Here is a 21,365-nt window from a genome sequence, read left to right on the forward strand (position 1 = left end):
GGTCGAATGTCTAAGTCTGGTGCCAGGGTCAGAGGGAACTCGGGCTATTATTTATAAACCAGCTGAACTGATTTAAGTGATATTTCCATTGATGATTATTTTAAACATTTTTTTCCGCTGATTGTGGGACTGGCGATGTTTGGACGAACCATAATCAGACATACATTTTTAAAAATGTTATTTTCATACATGACAGAAAACTGTAAATAACACTTGGACCGGTATTAATCCCCCTATCGGACTTAAAACGATACGTGGTACCTGTCGCGACCATAGTACATGAAATTATTTTATAAATTGTATCATAATTGTAATAATTGAAAGTGACTGTCTTCCTAACAGTAGTATTGAAGTTGCAATTGTTACCAGCTTTCCTAAAATAAAATATTCAAATTTACGTTATAAAGAGTTATTCCTCATTACACTATTTGGTTTCTGTTATCACACTGACGTAGAATTCATCAGCCCAGCAGTTAAAAATGAATCATGGACATTTCCATTTTTGTACACCTAGCCGTATACACGTGTCATTACTTACTGTCTAGACATTAATATTCACCATTGTTGGCTGATATATGACTGATAATGACCGACTGACTTAGTTTAAACTAGGTTATATTTAAACCTACGTATATGGAGTATACGAGTGGGTGACAACAGTTTTTAAATCTCAGATACAAACAATCTTTCTCTCTTTATTAAAAATTATCGGGGCGATATTCTTGTTTTTCTAACACTCGGTGGAGATTCGGACAACAAGGAATATCACCCTCGGGTTGGAGATTTCTCGGTCACTTTGTATGGGAAGCTTGTATAATCATTCCGTGGACCATGACTTGTACCTTGACTTGTGTAAAGAGACCCAAATTTTATTGTGAAGATGCAACAATGATGATTAAATATCAAATTAGCCTACTGCTTATCTATTGTAGTATAAAATTGATTCATTAATCTTTCATGAAGAACAGATAGGGTACGTATTGATATTATTATACAAGGAGGGGCCTTGTCTGCCAAAATGTATTCAGTATTTATTAATGAATAATAAAATGAGATAGCAAATTCTGGCTTAGGCGCAGTCATTTTTTTATTTAAATGTTAATATCCCTACACAGGCAGACGACATTTGTCTGGGGAATACCGGTCCAAAAAGTCTTAAGAAAATGGTATCAATACGTGAGAATTATAGTTTTAAAAAGACGGTTTTCATTCTCTACTGTAAAAAGCAAAATTTGTAACTTTCACAAACCAAAATAGTAGAACTAGTACTATATATAATGAGCTTTATCTACACAATTGTATTATGTTACAGACTGACGGCATTTCATATGTTGGTATTTTACCAAACTCCAAATAGATATATTTTGAGAGGAGAACATAAGCATGTTATAAGTTAAGATCGGGTACAATGTCCCTTGCTCGAGTATGTAATACGTTCGGATCGGGTATAATGTCCCTTGTCCTTTCTGGTGCACATCCTTGTGCTCTCAATCCTTTAACAGCAGTGAAGCTTATTGAAATTAAAGTTTGTCTATTCGCCTCATACGGATGGAAGCTTTGGTAATCACAATAAAAAAGAAAATAATATAATAATGCTAGAAAGAGCACATTTTATTTCTCAATCAAGGATTCCAAAAAGGAGCCAGAACAGACATCTTCACCTGGTTTGACCTCTATTGAGGCATATATAGACATTAGGAGATTATTATTATTTTTAGGTAGATTGTGTAGAATGAATCTAATATCATTACCAAGGTCATTTGTTTCGTCTAAGTAGACCGTACCAGAACGAATTCCTCCTTGACATAGTCATTTTGATATTAAAAAGGTATTTGCTGCATCAAAATCTAGAAAACTTTGCTGAAAAAGGAATCTTTCGAATGAAAAATGATTGGAAAACTACACTATATAATTCTGTTATGAAATATGAGGAACACAAAACGGATTTATGAAAGTTGATAACGATACAAGGTTTCGAGAAATACATAACCAACTAAAACCTAATATCTTATGGTCTGGAGGTTAGCGCTACAGAGACTATTTACAATACATGATGGAAATAGTTGTTACAATTTGTAGCTTAAAAACAATGGAATTATGTCATAAATGTGTGTTTCTTTATAAAGACGTCTTGTGTTGTATAATTAATATAATGGTATGCTGTTTACACTCGCTTCCAGATTTTGAGATATTACATATATTGATTGGGGGGAATATAACCTACCAAATCAGTGAAGAAGGGATGAATGATTTCAAAACCAAATCGATCATTTATGTGTACCAGATGTGTAAACTATACTATGCCTTATGGATACAATAGTTTTGGTAAAAACGATAATTACATACCTATATAGTGTATAATTTGTATAAAATATGTGCACCTAGCAAATTGTATCGATATATTAAGATGATATACTAGTATAAACTATACTACTAATTAAATGCATGAGAGTTACCTGTATAGACAGGTAACACGTTACAAGTGAGGATCACCCCCGCCCGCTGTCATCCAGACCCACAAATATATCCTCCGTATTTTAGAAATGGCTTTATCGAATGTATTTACAAATACATCGATACACTGAATGTCTGTACATGGCCATGTATCAGTAATAAGAATCGTGTATGAATACATGTTTATATTGTAATTATGTGTATATTATATTTACAGAGACTGTTACGTTAAGGTTCGTTATTGCCGTATTATTTTTAACTCTGGTATTATTATTTAAAATAAGCAATCGTTATGAACAGACTACACCTGCTGGTATTTGAGCTGATATTGTATTACGGTTCGTGAAGTACAAGTTAAACTTCCTTCGTGATAAGACATACATCAGTATCAAATAATTTACAGCTGATAACACTTTAAAGGTTATGGATCATTTTACGTAATGGATAACCTATAAGTCATTTGAGGAAGTGATATTCACTTTTAAAAGAGTGAATTTATAATAACCGTGAATGCCATCAAGTTTTACCGGAGTTACGACCTTTGACCTGTTTCGGCCCATGATGACACTTAGTGAATTAGTCTTTGTGGTAATAGATAATTATCTTGGAAACTTTTAGTATTTTGTATACATATGTGCATGGGAGTATGTTAGGCCTGGATGTAAGCCACAATTCTTACAAACTTCAGAGATTATGGTGTCAAAGGTCAAAGGTCACGGATGTATTACAGAACTAGCCACTAAATGTACCAAACCTTACAGTACTAGCCACTAAGTGAAATAGATTTCGTTCAATCTTGGTCAAATTGCGTCATTTATTAATGCCTATACGTTGAGACATCAGGTTTTAACAGACAAATTGCCATGGACATAATAGAGGCTTCGTTTTGGTAAAAAATAAGATATTGCCCGATTAAGCTGAAAACTGTTGTATAAAGGTTTTGAGGAGGGGTCGAAACTACAATAGAACTTATTTTTTTTAGTTCTAAAACAATACATGATGTAGACGTCATTTGGTTGCCATGATAACAAACCCTATTATGAACCATATCTTGTCTGGACTACCCCAAACATGTGTATCTAACTTCAATGAAACTACACAGGAATGTTAGGGACTTTGTTTAGATGTGCTTTTTATTGGAAATGTTGGTTGCAACCATAACCAGTTCAGTCTACAAAGGTTTTTTGCCAATAGTTCATCAGTTCTTAGATTAGTTAATTAACTCCTGGCCAATTAACGTTTGATGCCTATAAGTTATATCATGCGTTTCCAGAACGAACAGTTACTGTAGAAACATAGTGGATACTTCTGATTGTGAGGTTGTCTAAATAAGCTGTGAATTGGTATGTAGGGGTTTTGAGGGATAGCAAACACAATGCTGCTATCTTGTTTTTAAAAAGGATGTCATAAGGTTGCCATGGTCGCACATGATGAGTGTAGTTATTAGTTACCCATTGGCCAATTCTGTTTTTGTTTTGCTTTGTTTATTGTTTAATTTCAATTTTACCCAGTTGATAATCAACACTATTATACTCTCCACTCTAAGTGCTTATATTGACATAATGGAGTCATTTCTGAGTGTAACTAAACGATACCTTTGACGTAGGAGAGTTCAGCGAGTCTTACAAAAGGCAAATTTAAGAGCAAAACAAATATTCTCACTGAAGGGACCTTTTTGTCAATTAAGTTAACCCGGAACTTCCTACACTATCATATATCAGTTTTGATTAAAAAATATCCAAAGAGTTTGTGAACTATATCATATAACTTTGTAAAAAAACGTATGATCGACGCTTTCAGCGGCACTCCTCATACTCAAAATGATAGCATTTCATTGGTTAGGGATGTTTGGCTCAGGTGAGCTGTTTTTCGAATTCCATTGACCGTGTTCAGACAAACCATCTGTCTGTTCTATTGTTCGTTATTTGTCACATCAATTCTTATTGTTATTTTTATATAAATATATCATGTAATTGTCGAGTCAGGGACTGTTTGGGATGGTAGTCATTGCTTGAAAGGATGCGCCGCTTCAGTCATTAAGATAATGCTTTCAGAGTTCTACAGATTGCATTGATATAAACGACCTTCGATTATAGGCAAAGTCACGTTGGTCAGTTAAACATGTAAATTACCAAACGATTTGAGGAATCAAAAAGCACAACTTCAGCTGACACTATCTAAAATAATGTCGAACAAAATTAATCCCTGTGGAAATGATTTTTGAAAAGTTCACAGGAGTCTATTACGGCCTGCAGTGACAAAAATAGCATTGCTGTGATAGCACAGTTATTTGTTACCTTGACCGACTTAAAGAAAACTTGAAAAAATGAATTACAATCTGTCAACAAAGAAAACAAAACTGCAGCGTCATAGTGATATGGTCGGATGGCGCAATGGTAACGAATTACCCATTAACCCGTAAAAGGACGTATAAATGTAATTGGGATAATGTTCCGACAAGGTGTGTTTTCTCCGGATACTCCGGTTTGCTCTCACAGTAATCGATCACTTTCAACTGGGATAACAAATGTAAATGCAAACCTTAACTTACAACAATTGCGACACAAATTATAAAAATTCATATTGATCAGACTTGTGGGCCAAATGCGAGCGTGCGAGGGGTCTGACTGTGGGGGGAAACCGAGTACTCGGAGAAAACCCAAGTGATCGGGCAAGTGACCCAATACTATTTCACGTCCGATCGGGGAATCGAACCAAAGGCGAAAGTGTTTTTCAATTGTGCCATCCGATCACCCTGTTTATCAATTGTGTTTAAATAGATTTTGACCTTTATTCATCTTGAAGGACACATATATTAGATGTGTTAATAAGTACCTTCTCGATCCATTACGCTATATTCATTTGGTCTTGTGGCTACGCCTTTATTCTGAATTTTTTTAAGTCCACACATGTAATTCATGAAAACTGTATCCATTGTAAGTTCCATTTGATAATACTGGCATTACTTGGACAATGTTGTTTGAAAGCATTGGTTATATTCAGTTTAATGATGCTATGTCATATCATTAATTAAGAGACAGAACACGCCCAAATATATCTCGTGTATATATAACGATGATAATAGAAATCAAGGATGTAAGCAATATAATTGATCATTGTGTGATTTGTATCATGTCTATTTATAGTATTTTATATGCGTTAATCAATTTTGAGTTAAAATTAGTACCGATATTCTGTGTAATTATTAATAGGGGAATCTCAGAAATGTATTGGGTTGGGTTGAAGTATGGTAAGCATTGTAATTGGCAATTTAAATGTATACTCGTGAATGAATTTGTTCCAAAAATCATCTGCTCATGCATTTCGACAGGCTTCTAGTGAAAGTTACGAGTACGTTGCTGTGACGTTGATATAGTAGCTACACTCTTATAAATTACTTGTAGGCAAATGTACACCCATCCTCGGACGCAGGTAAAAATCGCGTTACTGTAGATAAGCGACCATTCGCATCTATTCTTTGGAATTTTTAAAACCTCAGATGATTTTTATTTATTTTAATGGATAACGTAATTGCTTGTAATTGGATATCATTGTACATATCATGTATATCGTGCAATGCATACTCAGATACTTCCAAGGTCACTGAACATTCACGTACCGATCATTCTCTGTACACGTGAACAACAGTTCACGATCGGTTTTACCTGAAATGATATGTACATGTAAGCTATTTAGAAGCCAACTCCTATTGTCGACTCACCCAATCATCTCAATTGTCCTACCGTACACGATCGGTTAAAAGACGTCTTATGCTACTCATTATATTTTATCTACAGGATTTGTTAGAAAGGTATGTTTTGCGTCATTTTTTTGACGATTTCTATAAGAAGGTGTATGCTATTGTCTCGATAACTCTGTTTAAACGGGTATGCTAATCATCATAATTATTTTGTCGACTGTTTCTGTGATAAAGACTTGTCGAACATCTTATATTGTCGACTGTTTCTGTTGTTTAGACATGTCGAACATCTTATATTGTCGACTGTTTCTGTTGTTTAGACATGTCGAACATCTCATATTGTCGACTGTTTCTGTAATAAAGACATGTCGAACATCTTATATTGTCGACTGTTTCTGTTGTTTAGACATGTCTAACATCTTATATTGTCGACTGTTTCTGTTGTTTAGACATGTCTAACATCTTATATTGTCGACTGTTTCTGTTGTTTAGCCATGTCTTACATCTGATATTGTCGAATGTTTCTGTTGTTTAGACTTGTCGAACATCTTATATTGTCGACTGTTTCTGTTGTTTAGACATGTCTTACATCAGATATTGTCGAATGTTTCTGTTGTTTAGACATGTCTAACATCTTATATTGTCGACTGTTGCTGTAATAAAGACATGTCTAACATCTTATATTGTCGACAGAAGTCATTATCTTATTCTCCTTTTCCGGTGTTACCGTGTCTTACAGAAGGTGCTATCTTATTTACCTTTCCCTGTGTTACCGTGTCTTACAGAAAGTGTTATCTTATTCACCTTTTCCTGTGTCACCGTGTCTTACAGAAGCTGTTATCTAATTCACCTTTTCCTGTGTTTCAGGTGTATTGGCCAGATAACGACATACCAATGGGATAATGGGAGTACGACGCCCTAAGGTAAACTACTATATATCTATGCAGCTATATTCAATTTATTTATTTTATTATTTTGTTAGAATATTTACTCTAGCTTTACTCATTAACTCCCAACTACGCATTACTAATCTTTTCATATCGGTGTTAGGGAAATCGTAATAAAGTAATTTATTGAAAATTTGCCACTAAACATTAAAAGAGGGGGGAGGGGGGGGGGGGGGGGGGGGGGGGGGGGGGGGGGGGGGGGGGGGGGGGATAGTTGCCAAATTTGTCTTAAAGCCCACGCCCATCGTGGCTATGCTGTAGTTGTAGGAAGCCAAATCACACATGGCTTGGTAAGTTGTAAAGCTTATTGATTTATTATATTTTGTTTAATTTGGACAATACGTTATCTAATAGTACCCTATAATTTGATAGAAACGAAAGGCAGGTTTAAGGATGGTTTCTATACACACCAAGGTTAAGTTGAAATGGTACAACAATAATAAATAATGTAAGATGACCCGAAAGGCACAAAGCCTTATGTACATGTTTTATGTCAAGCTAACCAGATTTGTTATTTATATAGTTTTGCGAATTTAGTTTATTACCTATTAGCTTATTTCAAATATTAATCGAACGAAAAGAGATCATCTTTAAAGTTTCGTCTAAGTTATATGCTATGCTTTGTCTCTCTTAATTAAACAGTCAGCGAGGGGATATTGTAAACACTAGTACGTCCATATTTGCAATATCGTCCTCGCTCTACCGAATTCATCAATAATGCAATTGTTCTGATACTCACAACCATCATGTTGTACAGGTTCATTTTTGTACATCATTCTGCGAGAAAACAATCACATAATTTCCAGTAAGAAGATATGTATTCGTCTTGTGGGGAAATTGCAGGATAAATGTAATATCTAATGTTATATATCATCCATAGGAGTTGGATACAGTCGATAGCTCTGTCAATCAGCATGATTTGCAATAATGATTTGTTTTTGATGCGAAAGGATTAGTATCATTTGTGATGCTTCGTTAACAATTGATAACAAATGTTTTCTTTTTAATTTCGCGATGTCAATTTTCCACAATTATATCCTTTTATGGTGTTTATATCTAATTAGGTATAATTCATTCTCAATCATAAGCCAAAACATTCATGTAGTTTTTTAAATGCCATGATGATGTACGTGCATACGTTAACGAGTTTGTTTACGCGTGTGATGTTTTTGTTTTTATTGATACAGAAAAAAGAAAATGCAAACTCGGATGGTGATAAGACTCTAACCGGCGTTGATCTATTACCAGTTACCGGAGATACGCAGGTAAGGTTTACAATACAGCACGTGATTCGAATTAACTTGTATGATTCATGTTTTCTGTATTAATTTAAGTAACCAAACATAGAAATACACAAATTTAGGATATTTAAGATAAAATATGTAAAATTCCTAACTTATACTATACCATATACGATGTACTATTAAAATAAATATATATAAGATGAAGCATTGCTGTATATTGCTTTGTCAGTTTGGTACAATTTATATCCTTCATTCCTTGCTTACTAGGAAGCACTGTGTCATGCTGTGGAAAACAAAGACGAACAGAAGGTTATCAAACTCCTGAAGTTAGGGTACAAATGTCACCCAAATAGCTGTAATAAAGTGGTGAGTCCTTTAACAGTCCGTCGGCCCTTTATATCATCTAGCAGTAATGTATTATAGGTGTCCCTCTTATCTAGCTAGTTCACAATTTCAGATATTGACAGACGGGTTGATAAAAATGTAAATTGTCGTCACAATGGTGTTCGTTCACAGTACTATGAGGACATTTACTATATACTGTAAAAGTGGGTTGTTTCCGCGAGGGGTTAATTTCGCAGTTCGAAAAGTAAACTATACGCTCTGGGGATATTTCCACGACTGCTTTTTAAAATTTGTTCCATAACTACCACATTCATCACAAAATAATACGCGAAGGAGACATTTTCGGGAGAAATGTTGTACTACTTCTAACTAATTATTTATCTTGAATATTTTATGAATCTCATCTCAGCAATAGAGCTTCCTTACCTTTGTTGAAAATGTACTTGTACAGTGTAATTAGGAAGAATAAGTTATTTTATGTACAATATATGAAGTATTACAACACGATTGGTGAAAAGATACGTACCGTATGATATGCATACAGCAAGTCTATATACATTCGGACGATAGGGGTCATGAAATATACTGAGGCTAATTCATATCTAATTGAAGAGAGCTGTATATATAAACTTTTTCATGGATATTTCCTTTCGGCTATGTCTAATATAATCTGAAATAAAACAAATAACATCAGAAGTTTGCAATAAATATGTCACTGTTGCTTCAGTGTGACCTAGTTTTATTTTTGTTTAATTATGTAATTATGGTGTTATATATGTGTAGATTAAACAGTGAACTATATATAAACTAATTAATCTACATAATTTATAACTTATACCTATCATAGTGTACCAATTATAACTTACTTTATGACGTCACAATGAATCTGTGACGTTGCATTATTGTCTCTACAGAGAAACTCGCCTGTCATATATAAAAATACATCTGATAGCTTCTTTCACTACAACTAATGTGATGTACACAATTTTCTACTCGTGGCTATGAAATATGAAATGTATGAAACTCGATAAATCAAATTTATAAGCCACACGCTTTATTTAACTGGTTTGATAAACTACATATCGACATACAATGTCCTCTACATATTTAATCTGATGTTACTAGAAATGTATTCTCAATTTTACAGAAATCTGAATAACTTTAAGTGTGACATAGTCCTTATTACATTAATTGGCCCCTTTCTCAGTTTTACTACTATCACAATTAATGCTTTACAGACATGTCTTCATATTGCCTGCCAGAGAGGTTACCTGGCAATCACACGGCATCTCCTGGATCATGACTTTAATATTCGCGAGCAGACTAAGGTAATGCTCTTTTTGATACTAATGATTCGCACCATATCAACCTCGTATCACTCACAAATTTGTTTAAATATACACATATCCAGTCATGTTATAAACCTTCTCAGTGTTCTGTCAATGTAGTGGAAATCAAAGGGTCGTGATCACAAAGCCCATCTGCTCAGAAAACACGACATATTTTCCCGTTAACTTCCTTGTCCTTACCTGCCGTTACTTTGTTTACAAATCAGCCATATATATGTCCGTTTAAGGCCGATACAAAGTACGGGTTTAAAAGTCCTGTATACTGCAGTGAATTTCATAAAGCCTATCCTTGAACCACATCTGTTTAAAAAACAGACGGAAGTTATTAAAATTATTAACGAATATAAGAGGCGGCATCAGGCGGCATCAGGCGGCATTTCGAAATCTTAACAAGATACACAATGTAGTCCTACATTACTGTCTTGCTTAGCGATAGACGTATTTAATGATATATCTTATGAACTATTATTTTCAAGTGTTCGATGTTAACTTGTAACAAAGTAAAGAGACATTGTAAATACACACAAGTGAACAGCTTTATATCTGAAAATTCACTTTGACTAATCCTGAAGATCATTGGAAATATCAAAACTGGTTTCTAAATAGACTTTGTTGCTGAATCAAATTGATTTATTGTTCAGTCCTACATTACTGTCTTGCTTAGCGATATACGTATTTAATGATATATCTTATGAACTATTATTTTCAAGTGTTCGATGTTAACTTGTAACAAAGTAAAGAGACATTGTAAATACACACAAGTGAACAGCTTTATATCTGAAAATTCACTTTGACTAATCATGAAGATCATTGGAAATATCAAAACTGGTTTCTAAATAGACTTTGTTGCTGAATCAAATTGATTTATTGTTCTATGGTAATAAAGTAGTAAAAAAGATAAAAATTAATTGGTAGATCAATGCATTCATAATTTTTTATGGGAATAGGAATCAAATTAATATGTTAATAAAATCTAATTAATTGCTCTTTTGTAATGAGAATCTAATTCATTATCAGATTTATCAATTAATTGTTTTGTGGTAATGATTAGGCATATAATGCAACATGTCATCATTCTTTGACAGGAATATAGGACACCTCTCCACGAAGCCGTTGATCGCGGCCATGTCGCCATCGCAATTTTGCTTTTACAAAGAGGGGCTTCGACAAAGTGTAAAGACATAGTGAGTGCTTATGACATATTGGCATATTGAACGTGACACATTCAGCCATAATTTGTATCGACGTTTTAGGTTACCTGAGACGACGTCTCAAGTGACCTATCGCAATCATCCGACGTCCGACTGTTAACAATTTACATTTTAGCCGCCTTCTCAATAAGAGACTCATGATTTTGACATTAGACCAGTGGTATGCTTGGATAATGGGCTACCAAGTGTGTTTAAATGAATGACATTGACCCTCTTTTATGGTAACATGTGTCAAATGTTTTAAAATCTTTAAATGTCTTCTTCTAAATAACCAAAAGGCCCATGGTCATGATATTTGGACAGAAGCATACTTGGATAAAAGGCTAAGAAGATGATTTAAATGAATGAACTTGACCTCCTGTCGAGGTCACAGGGGTCAAATGTTTTAAAATCTTTAAATGTCTTTAAATACTCACGGTAATGATATTAGGAAAGTAGGAGAGCAGCATTCTTGAATAAAAGACTACGAAGTTTGATCAATGCGTTGAAATATTTAAACGATTTCTTGCTCAGTAACAAAAAGGACCAAGGTTATGTTATTGGGACAGTAGAATGCAGGATAAATGGCCATCATGTTTGTTCAAATGAGTGACCTTTACCTACTTTCAAGGTCAAATGTGTTTAATATTTGTTGAAAAGCAAACACTCACCAATTTTTTTATGGACCAGAACTCCGGTGACCGTTAATAAGGTCCCTGGGCGTCATGAATTTATTCGTTTGTGTTGGAGCTGTTGGATATCTTCCTTTTCTTTTTTTCTATTTAAGTATTAATACTTTTTGCATAGACATGAAATTTCAATTATTCTGTTAGTTTATTGGTCTTCAGTTACAATCATTGTTAAGTGTGAGATAACTTAAATAAGTTACATATTACTGCAAAATTACAAATTCGTCTGTTGTTTTGCAAGTTTTGGTATAATGCCGTACAAATGAATCATTATTCTATCTATTTCCAGAGGTCAGATACTCCGCTGTTTGTCGCCTGCAAGAATGGTGACAAACAAATGGTTAATACTCTCTTGGAATTCAACGCTAACGTGGACGCAAAAGACGCTGTGAGTATACTAGCTGTGTTACGTGCACAATTATTTACTTAAACTTCACATGAATAAATTATATACTTGAAAAGGAATATTTGTGGTAAATGTATTGATCTGTATAAACGGGATGTCACCATATGATAACATATGAAAACAATATAAACATTTAGTAATTTACAACTGTTAACATGTTCTGGGTGGTCCTCAATATCAACATGTGAGCAAGCATGTATCTGGATTAGACAGGGACCGTTTTTGACAAGTGAAAATGATACTGTACTTACCGTTCTTGCATTAATTAAATGATAGATGAGAAAATGTTTTGTTATTTGCTATTTATATTGATTTAATGTATACATGTAAGTTCAATGTACAAATAACACATGTATTTTACATTCATGAAACGTTTGCTGTGATTATTTTATCTCAGATTGGCCAATCACCACTGCATGCGGCCCGTGAGTCCAACATCATAAAAATGCTGGCGTCCAGAGGCCTGGATATCGACAATAAGGTAGGTCTAGTAATACTGCATATCACCTTTTTTCATGTTACCCGTCCGTCATCGTGCTCCGAGCACTAAATTTCCACATTCCAAACTTCTTTTCAAGCTAAACCACCTCAAATTGCGTGACATGATCCTTAGATTGTTCAGACCCAGTGTATGTATTGTTCGGGTCGGTCAAAAATCCACGATGGCCGCACTTACCGCCATTTCAAAAAAAACTAAAATTAAAAAAAAATGATCTGAAAATTGGTGGAAATGTTAAGGATGGGAAGCCGACTAAGTTTTTATTTATTTATTTATTTTTGTTTGCCTCGTAAACTCTTTAACATGACAGTCACGACGGCCATATTGTAACATGATGGCGTAATCATGATTTTCCTGAACAACACCTATTTTTACATTTCCATCGGTGGGATTCAGCCCAAGCTTTTACTACAATGGTCTTGATATTGTCCTGACCTCATGTTGTTATTTTTCGAGTCTGTCTGTAATTCAGGATAAAACATTTTGAACTTTTTCTCAGGTTTCAACTGTGGGATTCAGCTCAAACTTAACTGAAATGATCATGAGATGGATCTCATCAAGTGTTCTGACTTTTAGGGTCGATCCGAAATCCAGGATGACCACCCTGACCAAAAGTATCACTATACATGCAACTGAGTATGTGTATACACTACAGTAGTACAAGGTTTTAAAACAGATAACCGTAAATGCCCATAGGCCTCCAATAATTACCAATTTTCACTGTATATTGCTAATTCGATGTAGTCGTGTTATAAAAGTCTAATATCAAATTAGAAGAAAATACGTTTTGGCGTTATATGTTTTTACATCTGATGCATATATAGAAACATGTATGTGTCACAAACTGTTTTAAGTTTTGATTTAAATATTCTACATGATATTTTGCCAGGAACATGCACTGTAATGCTTTTAACAAACTGAAAACGTCTCTTCCATTTTTGATAGGACCTACCTGCTTAACAAAAATCAAGGTGATATAAGATCAAAAGCGAATTTCAACAAAAACATTCAACGTTCATTTTTAAAACGTCAGATTTACTTTATCTTTTTCTGTTGTTTAATGGAGTTTATACTGCGTTTTACAGATATTTTAAATCGTCACGTTGAACTATCTGTAAAAAGTATGCAGCTTACATACCAGTAAACAACAACAACAAAAGAAAAAAATGTTTCTTATATCTACTTTCTAATTTTTTTATTTCGCTACTTTAAAAAAACAACAAGAATCAGCATTAATTTGACGTTATACGCGCTGATGGACGCCCGACAATTGATGGAATAGCAAAGCAAAACAGCTGATTCTAATTTGGCTGGAAAGGCTGTGAGCTCCAGGAAATATTCAATTTCAGCGAGATATTTTTGACATATACAGCTTCTATTCCCATATTGTTTTGAGTTGCATCATAGTTTATCAACCATACATTGACAAAATTAAAAACAAAATAGAGTAAAGTGCGTGTGTGATCAGGTCCCGACCCTTCTCATCGTCAACAATGTATTCCTACGCGCCAGACTAAAGTTTGCCGGAGCGTAGATACAAAATGAATATCATTTTCGTTTGGTATTCTAAGGCAAAATATTTTATAATGTGTTACATAAACAAACCAAGGGAGACAATCAAAACGTATAATCATTACAAAGCATAACAGAATCATGCTTAAGACATATTATCACATTCTCCATCAAAATTTTAAGTTGCTGCTAAATTTGAAACTATGATTATATTCCTACTTCAATATTTCAGGGAGACCATGGAAACACGCCACTTCACTGTGCTTCTCGTGATTACGACGAACAACTTATCAAGACCTTGCTGGACCTGGGGGCTGATCCGACAATAAAGAACAAAGTAAACACCTTTAGATCAGTGAATGTTTGCTAATTTAACCTCCCTCTAACTTATTAGCTTGTGTGAATTCTTAACCTTTGTGTCTCAAAAAAAAAAAAAAAAAACAGAAACGTATCTGAATTACTAACTAAGGTTGACGATAGAGATGATAACTACAAGTTACCACCACTTTTTTAATATCTGTGTCACTACGTTATTTATTTTACATATACACAAATTATACAAATTGCGACCTCATTGTTTCGTGAAAAAACAACAATATAATAGAATGGATTTATATATCACATTTTTATTACTCTCCAGAAAGTACGACCAGTTTGTGTATACCTTCTTCAAAGTAGTAACTTAACGTTAAAAAAGCAAACGTTAAAAAAGCATACAATCGCCAGATCGCTATCAAGATGGATGCAAAAATTAGAGAACTTCCATGCAGGGTTTAATTTTGTATCTAGATGTTGTTGTTGATTTTTTAAATGTTTTTTTTTACTTTTTACGTTAAGACTTCATTACAGTAAATCTGCACTCTATATAACAGGATGGTAAAACACCGAGAGATCTCGCAGAGCCACAAACATGGCAACATGATAAGACTGCACTCGAATTGCTGAGGGAAGCCGAGATGACGTTTGATCCAGAACATGTGTCTGATTTGAACAATCACAAAGTTAGTTATTTCTTCGTTCATAAAATGAGTGAAATGTTATATAGTAAGCTAGATGTCATTGAGATTGACCATTCATATAATTCACAATGGAATGTACATTTAATTTATGAAAAAAACCAATCGGTGATTTATTACACGAATTATACTACTGCAATAGAACATTTAAAAAATGGTCATAGTATGATTACAAGTCTACATGAAAATAGTCTACTATATACAATAAGTTAATGTAAGTTTTATTTTGGAAATTCTTCAAGCGATTTATTCATTCAATATTGGAGATATCAGTATCCATTATGCGTTAGATTGTCATCACAGTATAACTCTACTACATGTATATCTAGTAAGCGTTAACTGTATTCACCCTCACGTGTTCATTGTCCACACAGTATAACTCTACTACATGTATATCTAGTAAGCGTTAATTGTATTCACCCTCACGTGTTCATTGTCCACACAGTAGGACTCTACTACATGTATATCTAGTAAGCTCTTTAACTATGTTCACCCTCACGTGAACAGTGTCCTCATTGTAGAAATTTATTACATGTACATCTGGTAAGCTCTAATTATATTCACACTCACGTGGACATTGTCCTCACAGTAGAACTCCACTGTATGTATGTATATCTGGTAAGCCCTTTTACTATATTGACTCTCACGTAAGCATTGTCCTCGCTGAAAAAAAGCTTTGTACCTACATTTACCCTCATTAAAGAAAACGGAAATTACTCAACGTAATGCATGTAGTCAACCTTTTCCGGTGGACATTAATTATTTTGTTTGCATTTTGCCCATTACAATGTTTCAGAATAAGATTGGAAATAAGAAAGACACAAATACTCTCACAGGTAAAAAAAATATATTATTTTTGTATGCAATATTATAAAAGGACATTTGATATTAAGGATCAATGTTATCGATATATATTTACCAAAATGTAAACGATTTGGTTCATATTTAAGACATAAAGTTGACGACACTTTAAATATTTACTTAACAGTCGACAACTACTGAAGGCGAAGTTTCAAAAGATGATCTACATGTATAGTGGACGTACGGTAGCAAAAGTGATATTTGCGTTTATTGACACACATTTGACTTGCTAATGATAATATATGAACGATATATTTTAGGTCTCCATTATCATACACGTAAAAGTACCGACGATATATCTTTAATCTCGTCTATATTATTTCCCCTGAAACATGCTTATCATTTTAATCCACAGTTGTTGTTGACATGGGCGAGAGGAAAGAAACTGACGAAAAAATTGGGACACAAAGGGCATTGAAAAAATCATGTCAAAAGGTAGTAGCAATAACCAATCAAGAATAAATAGATAGGTTAATATACAATATCACTGAATATCGGTGATAATTATATGATTTACTATACAATATCACTGAATATCGGGGATAAATATATTCTTTTACTATACAATATCACTGAATATCGGTGATAAATATATGATTTACTATACAATATCACTGAATATCGGGGATAGATATATGATTTACTATACAATATCACTGAATATCGGGGATAGATATATGATTTACTATACAATATCACTGAATATCGGGGATAAATATATGATTTACTATACAATATCACTGAATATCGGGGATAGATATATGATTTACTATACAATATCACTGAATATCGGGGAAAGATATATGATTTACTATACATTATCACTGAGTATCCGGGATAAATATATGATTTACTAAACAATCTCAGTGAATATCGGGGATACATAGATAAGATGATATACAATATCACTGAATATCGGTGATAAATATATGATTTACTATACAATATCACTGAATATCCGGGATAAATATATGATTTACTATACAATATCACTGAATATCCGGGATAAATATATGATTTACTATACAATATCACTGACTATTGGTGATAAATATATGATTTACTATACAATATCACTGAATATCGGTGATAAATATATGATTTACTATACAATATCACTGAATATCCGGGATAGATATATGATTTACTATACAATATCACTGAATATCGGTGATAAATATATGATTTACTATACAATATCACTGAATATCGGTGATAAATATATGATTTACTATACAATATCACTGAATATCGGTGATAAATATATGATTTACTATACAATATCACTGAATATCGGGGATACATAGATAAGTTGATATACAATATCACTGAATATCGGGGATAAATATATGATTTACTATACAATATCACTGAATATCGGGGATAAATATATGATTTACTATACAATATCACTGAATATCGGGGATAAATATATGATTTACTATACAATATCACTGAATATCCGGGATAAATATATGATTTACTATACAATATCACTGAATATCGGTGATAAATATATGATTTACTATACAATATCACTGACTATCGGAGATAAATATATGATTTACTATACAATATCACTGACTATCGGTGATAAATATATGATTTACTATACAATCTCACTGAATATCCGGGATAAATATATGATTTAATATACAATATCACTGAATATCGGGGATAAATATATGATTTAATATACAATCTCACTGAATATCGGTGATAAATATATGATTTACTATACAATATCACTGACTATCGGTGATAAATATATGATTTACTAAACAATCTCAGTGAATATCGGGGATACATAGATAAGTTAATATACACACTCAATGACTGTCGGTGATACATAGATAAGTTTATATACACACTCAATGACTGTCGGCGATACATAGGTAAGTTTATATACAAAATCACTGACTATTGGCGATACATAGGTAAGTTTATATACAAACTCACTGACTCTCGGCGATACATAGGTAAATTTATATACATACAATCTCACTGACTGTCGGGGAATTACGGAGTAATCGCAGCCACTTGGCCAACAACATTATCCAGTCCTAACAGTGTTTTAGATTTAAGATTAGTTTTATATGCTATTTTAGGTTGCACAAATGGGATGTACAAAAGACACAAAGGTTAACAAAACTCTGAAGCATCAAATTACAGTTTAGATTTAAAAAGTCACGGGGCTAATATTTCGCGCTTGTTCCACTTGGACCTGATTTTAAGGGTAATAAATATCACAGAACCATGCATTGTAAACACTCCGCAGTAAACAATCGTAGGGTATTCAATTTCGCGATATACTTTCCAATCGCGAATATCGTCCGCGACCCTATATATATATATCGACAGCTGATAGTGAATTCTATTGAAGTTTTTAGTGTTAATTTTAGTTGCATTTATGATAAATCTGACCAAATAGAATTAACTATCTACACTGATGATGAAATATGTTAGTATTTACATTAATTATAGCATGGCAATTTTACCTGGAAAATTTCGGCATCTACTCTGTACCACTGTAATAGGACACTTAATTCATTGTGTAGAGACGTGTCTATATTCAAATACTCCATGTTTATACCATTATGTTATGTTTAATCATACAATTTGAGAATATTTTTTAATCCTCTACAAATTAAACTTACAGAATACAACTAAAAGGCATAATAAGACTCGCCCGGAACATAAAATGAAATCGAACCATCAAACAGCGAGTTATAAGCAGTGCGAGACAAACAAAGGTAAACAACACAACAATTCTTATTTATATCCTTTACTGGTCACGCTACTCATATCATTCACATTCAGGAAGTATTTCTTTAAACAATGAGCTTAATGTTGTTGTATGTATAGCCGATATAAAAGACAAAGCGTCACAGGCAGAGTTATATATTCACTTTGTTGGTTTTATCAACTAAAACTAAGCTAATCAATAGTGCAGATCTCTTATAAACGCTGCCCTGCAGGTAGAGCGTAAGAATTGTACCTGATGCCCCCATTGTATGATCGTAAGAGGCGACTGAATTTGGAATCCTATCTTTTCTCTTCTTTCTTAACAACTGTCTTCTTCCTGACGTCTCCTTTGACACTGCCTCACTTTTGGCCTTTAGTTGAGCGTTCGCCCCTGGCAGGAAGGCTTTTGGTTCTGTCCCCTGGTTGAGACATAACAGAGTCTTTAAAAATGGTAATTGCTACTCCTGCTTAGCGCTCAGCATATTAGGAGTGGGACGACTGGTTCGCCCGTTGTCAATATAATGTGACCGGGTGGGGTGTCCTGCAGGGTGTTTTCGGCAGTATGCTTCAGCGAGATCGCACTATAAATCGGCAAAAGTTCGGGCCTATCACAAGGAGACTTAACACGAACATACCGCAGCCTCTCAAAACACATACGCACTCACCACACGCATGCATGTCGCACGCACGGGAGGCAGTCCTTAAATGACCTTAGCTGTTAATAGGACGTTAAACAAAATAACCCAAACCAAACCAATCTGATCAACTACATGGAAAGGAACTCAATCATATAACCGAAGCGAAATACTTGGCAGTAGCTCTCTAATGAAATATCAAGTGGGAAGCCCATATTAATGATATCTGTGCAAAAGCAGAAACACCAAAATAGATTCCAAAAAAAGTCAAAACGCAAGAATACTTTTCCTTGGTAAGACCAACCTTAAATTATGCTTGTTCTGTCTGGGATCCACAATTGTAAAATGGCATAAACAAGATAGAAAATAGAAAAGTGTTATGTCTCTAACAAATTTCAGCTCTAGCGTTAGAGATATGATAAACATTCTAGAGTGGAGCTCTTTAGCAAATATAAGAAAAGACACAAGGCTTGCATCATGTTTCAAAATCAAGCATGACCTAATGGCCATAAAGAAAACCTCACTTATTCCACTGAAAGTTTCTCTTATAATTCCAACTCTTATTCATATCAAATTCCATCATGTAGAACACACACTAGAAAATCCTTATTCTTTTCCAAAACAATCGCCGCTTCAAATGATTCCCTAGATTCTACCAAATCAGCTCTTCTTCAGGCCAATCAGTAAACCAAAATTATCTTATATTTTTTCCCCAAAGTTTTTATCTATCCGCTTTGTCTTCAATTTGTTCAAGTTTGGCAATAGACCTTCGACATAGACATACCGTTAACTTTTTGGTGGATCAACAGTATAGTGAGTGACTCTATGACTACAACTATGTTATCGTAAAGGACTCACTTGTCATCTTCTTTATAGATTTTAGTCCCCGATCGTTGAAACTGGGGGAACAGAATGTTCCTCTGTGTACATATGTATGTAGTAACACAAAAGATTAGCAGCGTTTTAGCGGCTTCATTCCTTGGGAGATTTCTTTAAAACAAAATACAAAGGACCATACAGTACATACTATCTTGGATAAGTCATGGCCACTGTTTTTAGAGTGTAAATGTCGGCCCTCAGCTCCATTCCTTGATTTATTATTATCAAACTTCGCAAAATTACAATGGACCATATACCTAGGACAAGTTCGAGTTTCAAGGTTGTTGGGTCATGCACACCATTATTATTTTCATAAAATACTTATGGTATTACAATGTATAGTAAAATTTGTTAAAAATTAATTATAAACTTTTCATTTTCCTTAATTAACTTCTAAAGGCATCGTCTGTATAGATTATTACACTGTGCAAGTTAGCGGGGCCAATACTCTGAATGCTTATTATTTTACTTACTGGTATTATTATACTAATGTAGATATTTTAGATATTTCAGAGATACTGTCACATTTCACATTCTGATAACAATAGCCTCAGGATTATGTATCATAACGCAATTAATTGATTTTGTTTTTAAAATAAATATTTTTTCAGAACGTTGCTTGGAAGACATTTCAGACAAGGAGATGGGACGAATAGCTCTAGCTTTAGAACGAAAACAAGCCAAAAAACTGAGAAGGATGGTGCCGTGGACACTGAAGGAATGCACCGCAGAAAATGAGAGGGGGAATTGCCGGAACGAATATTTTCAACTACTGAAAATCGCACGCTATAGGAACAGGAAGATGACACTTGAAAATTTCAAGAAGAAAATAGCCCTCACAAAGCCTCATTTAAATCAGGTACATAGGAATTCTACCTACCGCGATACTTAGCG

General features: G+C 33.9%; 1 protein-coding gene across 2 annotated transcripts in view; it reads left to right on the forward strand.

Moving 5' to 3' along the window:
- The window catches only part of LOC117337824 (ankyrin-3-like), a 38,780-nt gene that overhangs the window by 15,885 nt on the left and 1,530 nt on the right, over nucleotides 1-21,365 (forward strand). Inside the window, exons 2-14 of one of the 2 annotated variants that reach the window (XM_033898947.1) lie at nucleotides 7,022-7,077; nucleotides 8,289-8,366; nucleotides 8,613-8,711; nucleotides 9,929-10,018; nucleotides 11,125-11,223; nucleotides 12,208-12,306; nucleotides 12,722-12,805; nucleotides 14,568-14,672; nucleotides 15,208-15,336; nucleotides 16,148-16,187; nucleotides 16,568-16,647; nucleotides 18,896-18,965; nucleotides 21,083-21,330. In XM_033898947.1, the coding sequence (XP_033754838.1) occupies nucleotides 7,057-7,077; nucleotides 8,289-8,366; nucleotides 8,613-8,711; nucleotides 9,929-10,018; nucleotides 11,125-11,223; nucleotides 12,208-12,306; nucleotides 12,722-12,805; nucleotides 14,568-14,672; nucleotides 15,208-15,336; nucleotides 16,148-16,187; nucleotides 16,568-16,647; nucleotides 18,896-18,965; nucleotides 21,083-21,330 (1,242 nt within the window). In that variant the 5' untranslated portion in view covers nucleotides 7,022-7,056. Of the gene's footprint in view, nucleotides 1-7,021; nucleotides 7,078-8,288; nucleotides 8,367-8,612; nucleotides 8,712-9,928; nucleotides 10,019-11,124; nucleotides 11,224-12,207; nucleotides 12,307-12,721; nucleotides 12,806-14,567; nucleotides 14,673-15,207; nucleotides 15,337-16,147; nucleotides 16,188-16,567; nucleotides 16,648-18,871; nucleotides 18,966-21,082; nucleotides 21,331-21,365 lie in introns of both variants that reach the window. The other variant, XM_033898946.1, reaches the window with a different exon arrangement.

This window comes from Pecten maximus, chromosome 11 (assembly GCF_902652985.1).
Source record: "Pecten maximus chromosome 11, xPecMax1.1, whole genome shotgun sequence".
NCBI classification, from domain to species: Eukaryota; Metazoa; Mollusca; class Bivalvia; order Pectinida; family Pectinidae; genus Pecten; species Pecten maximus.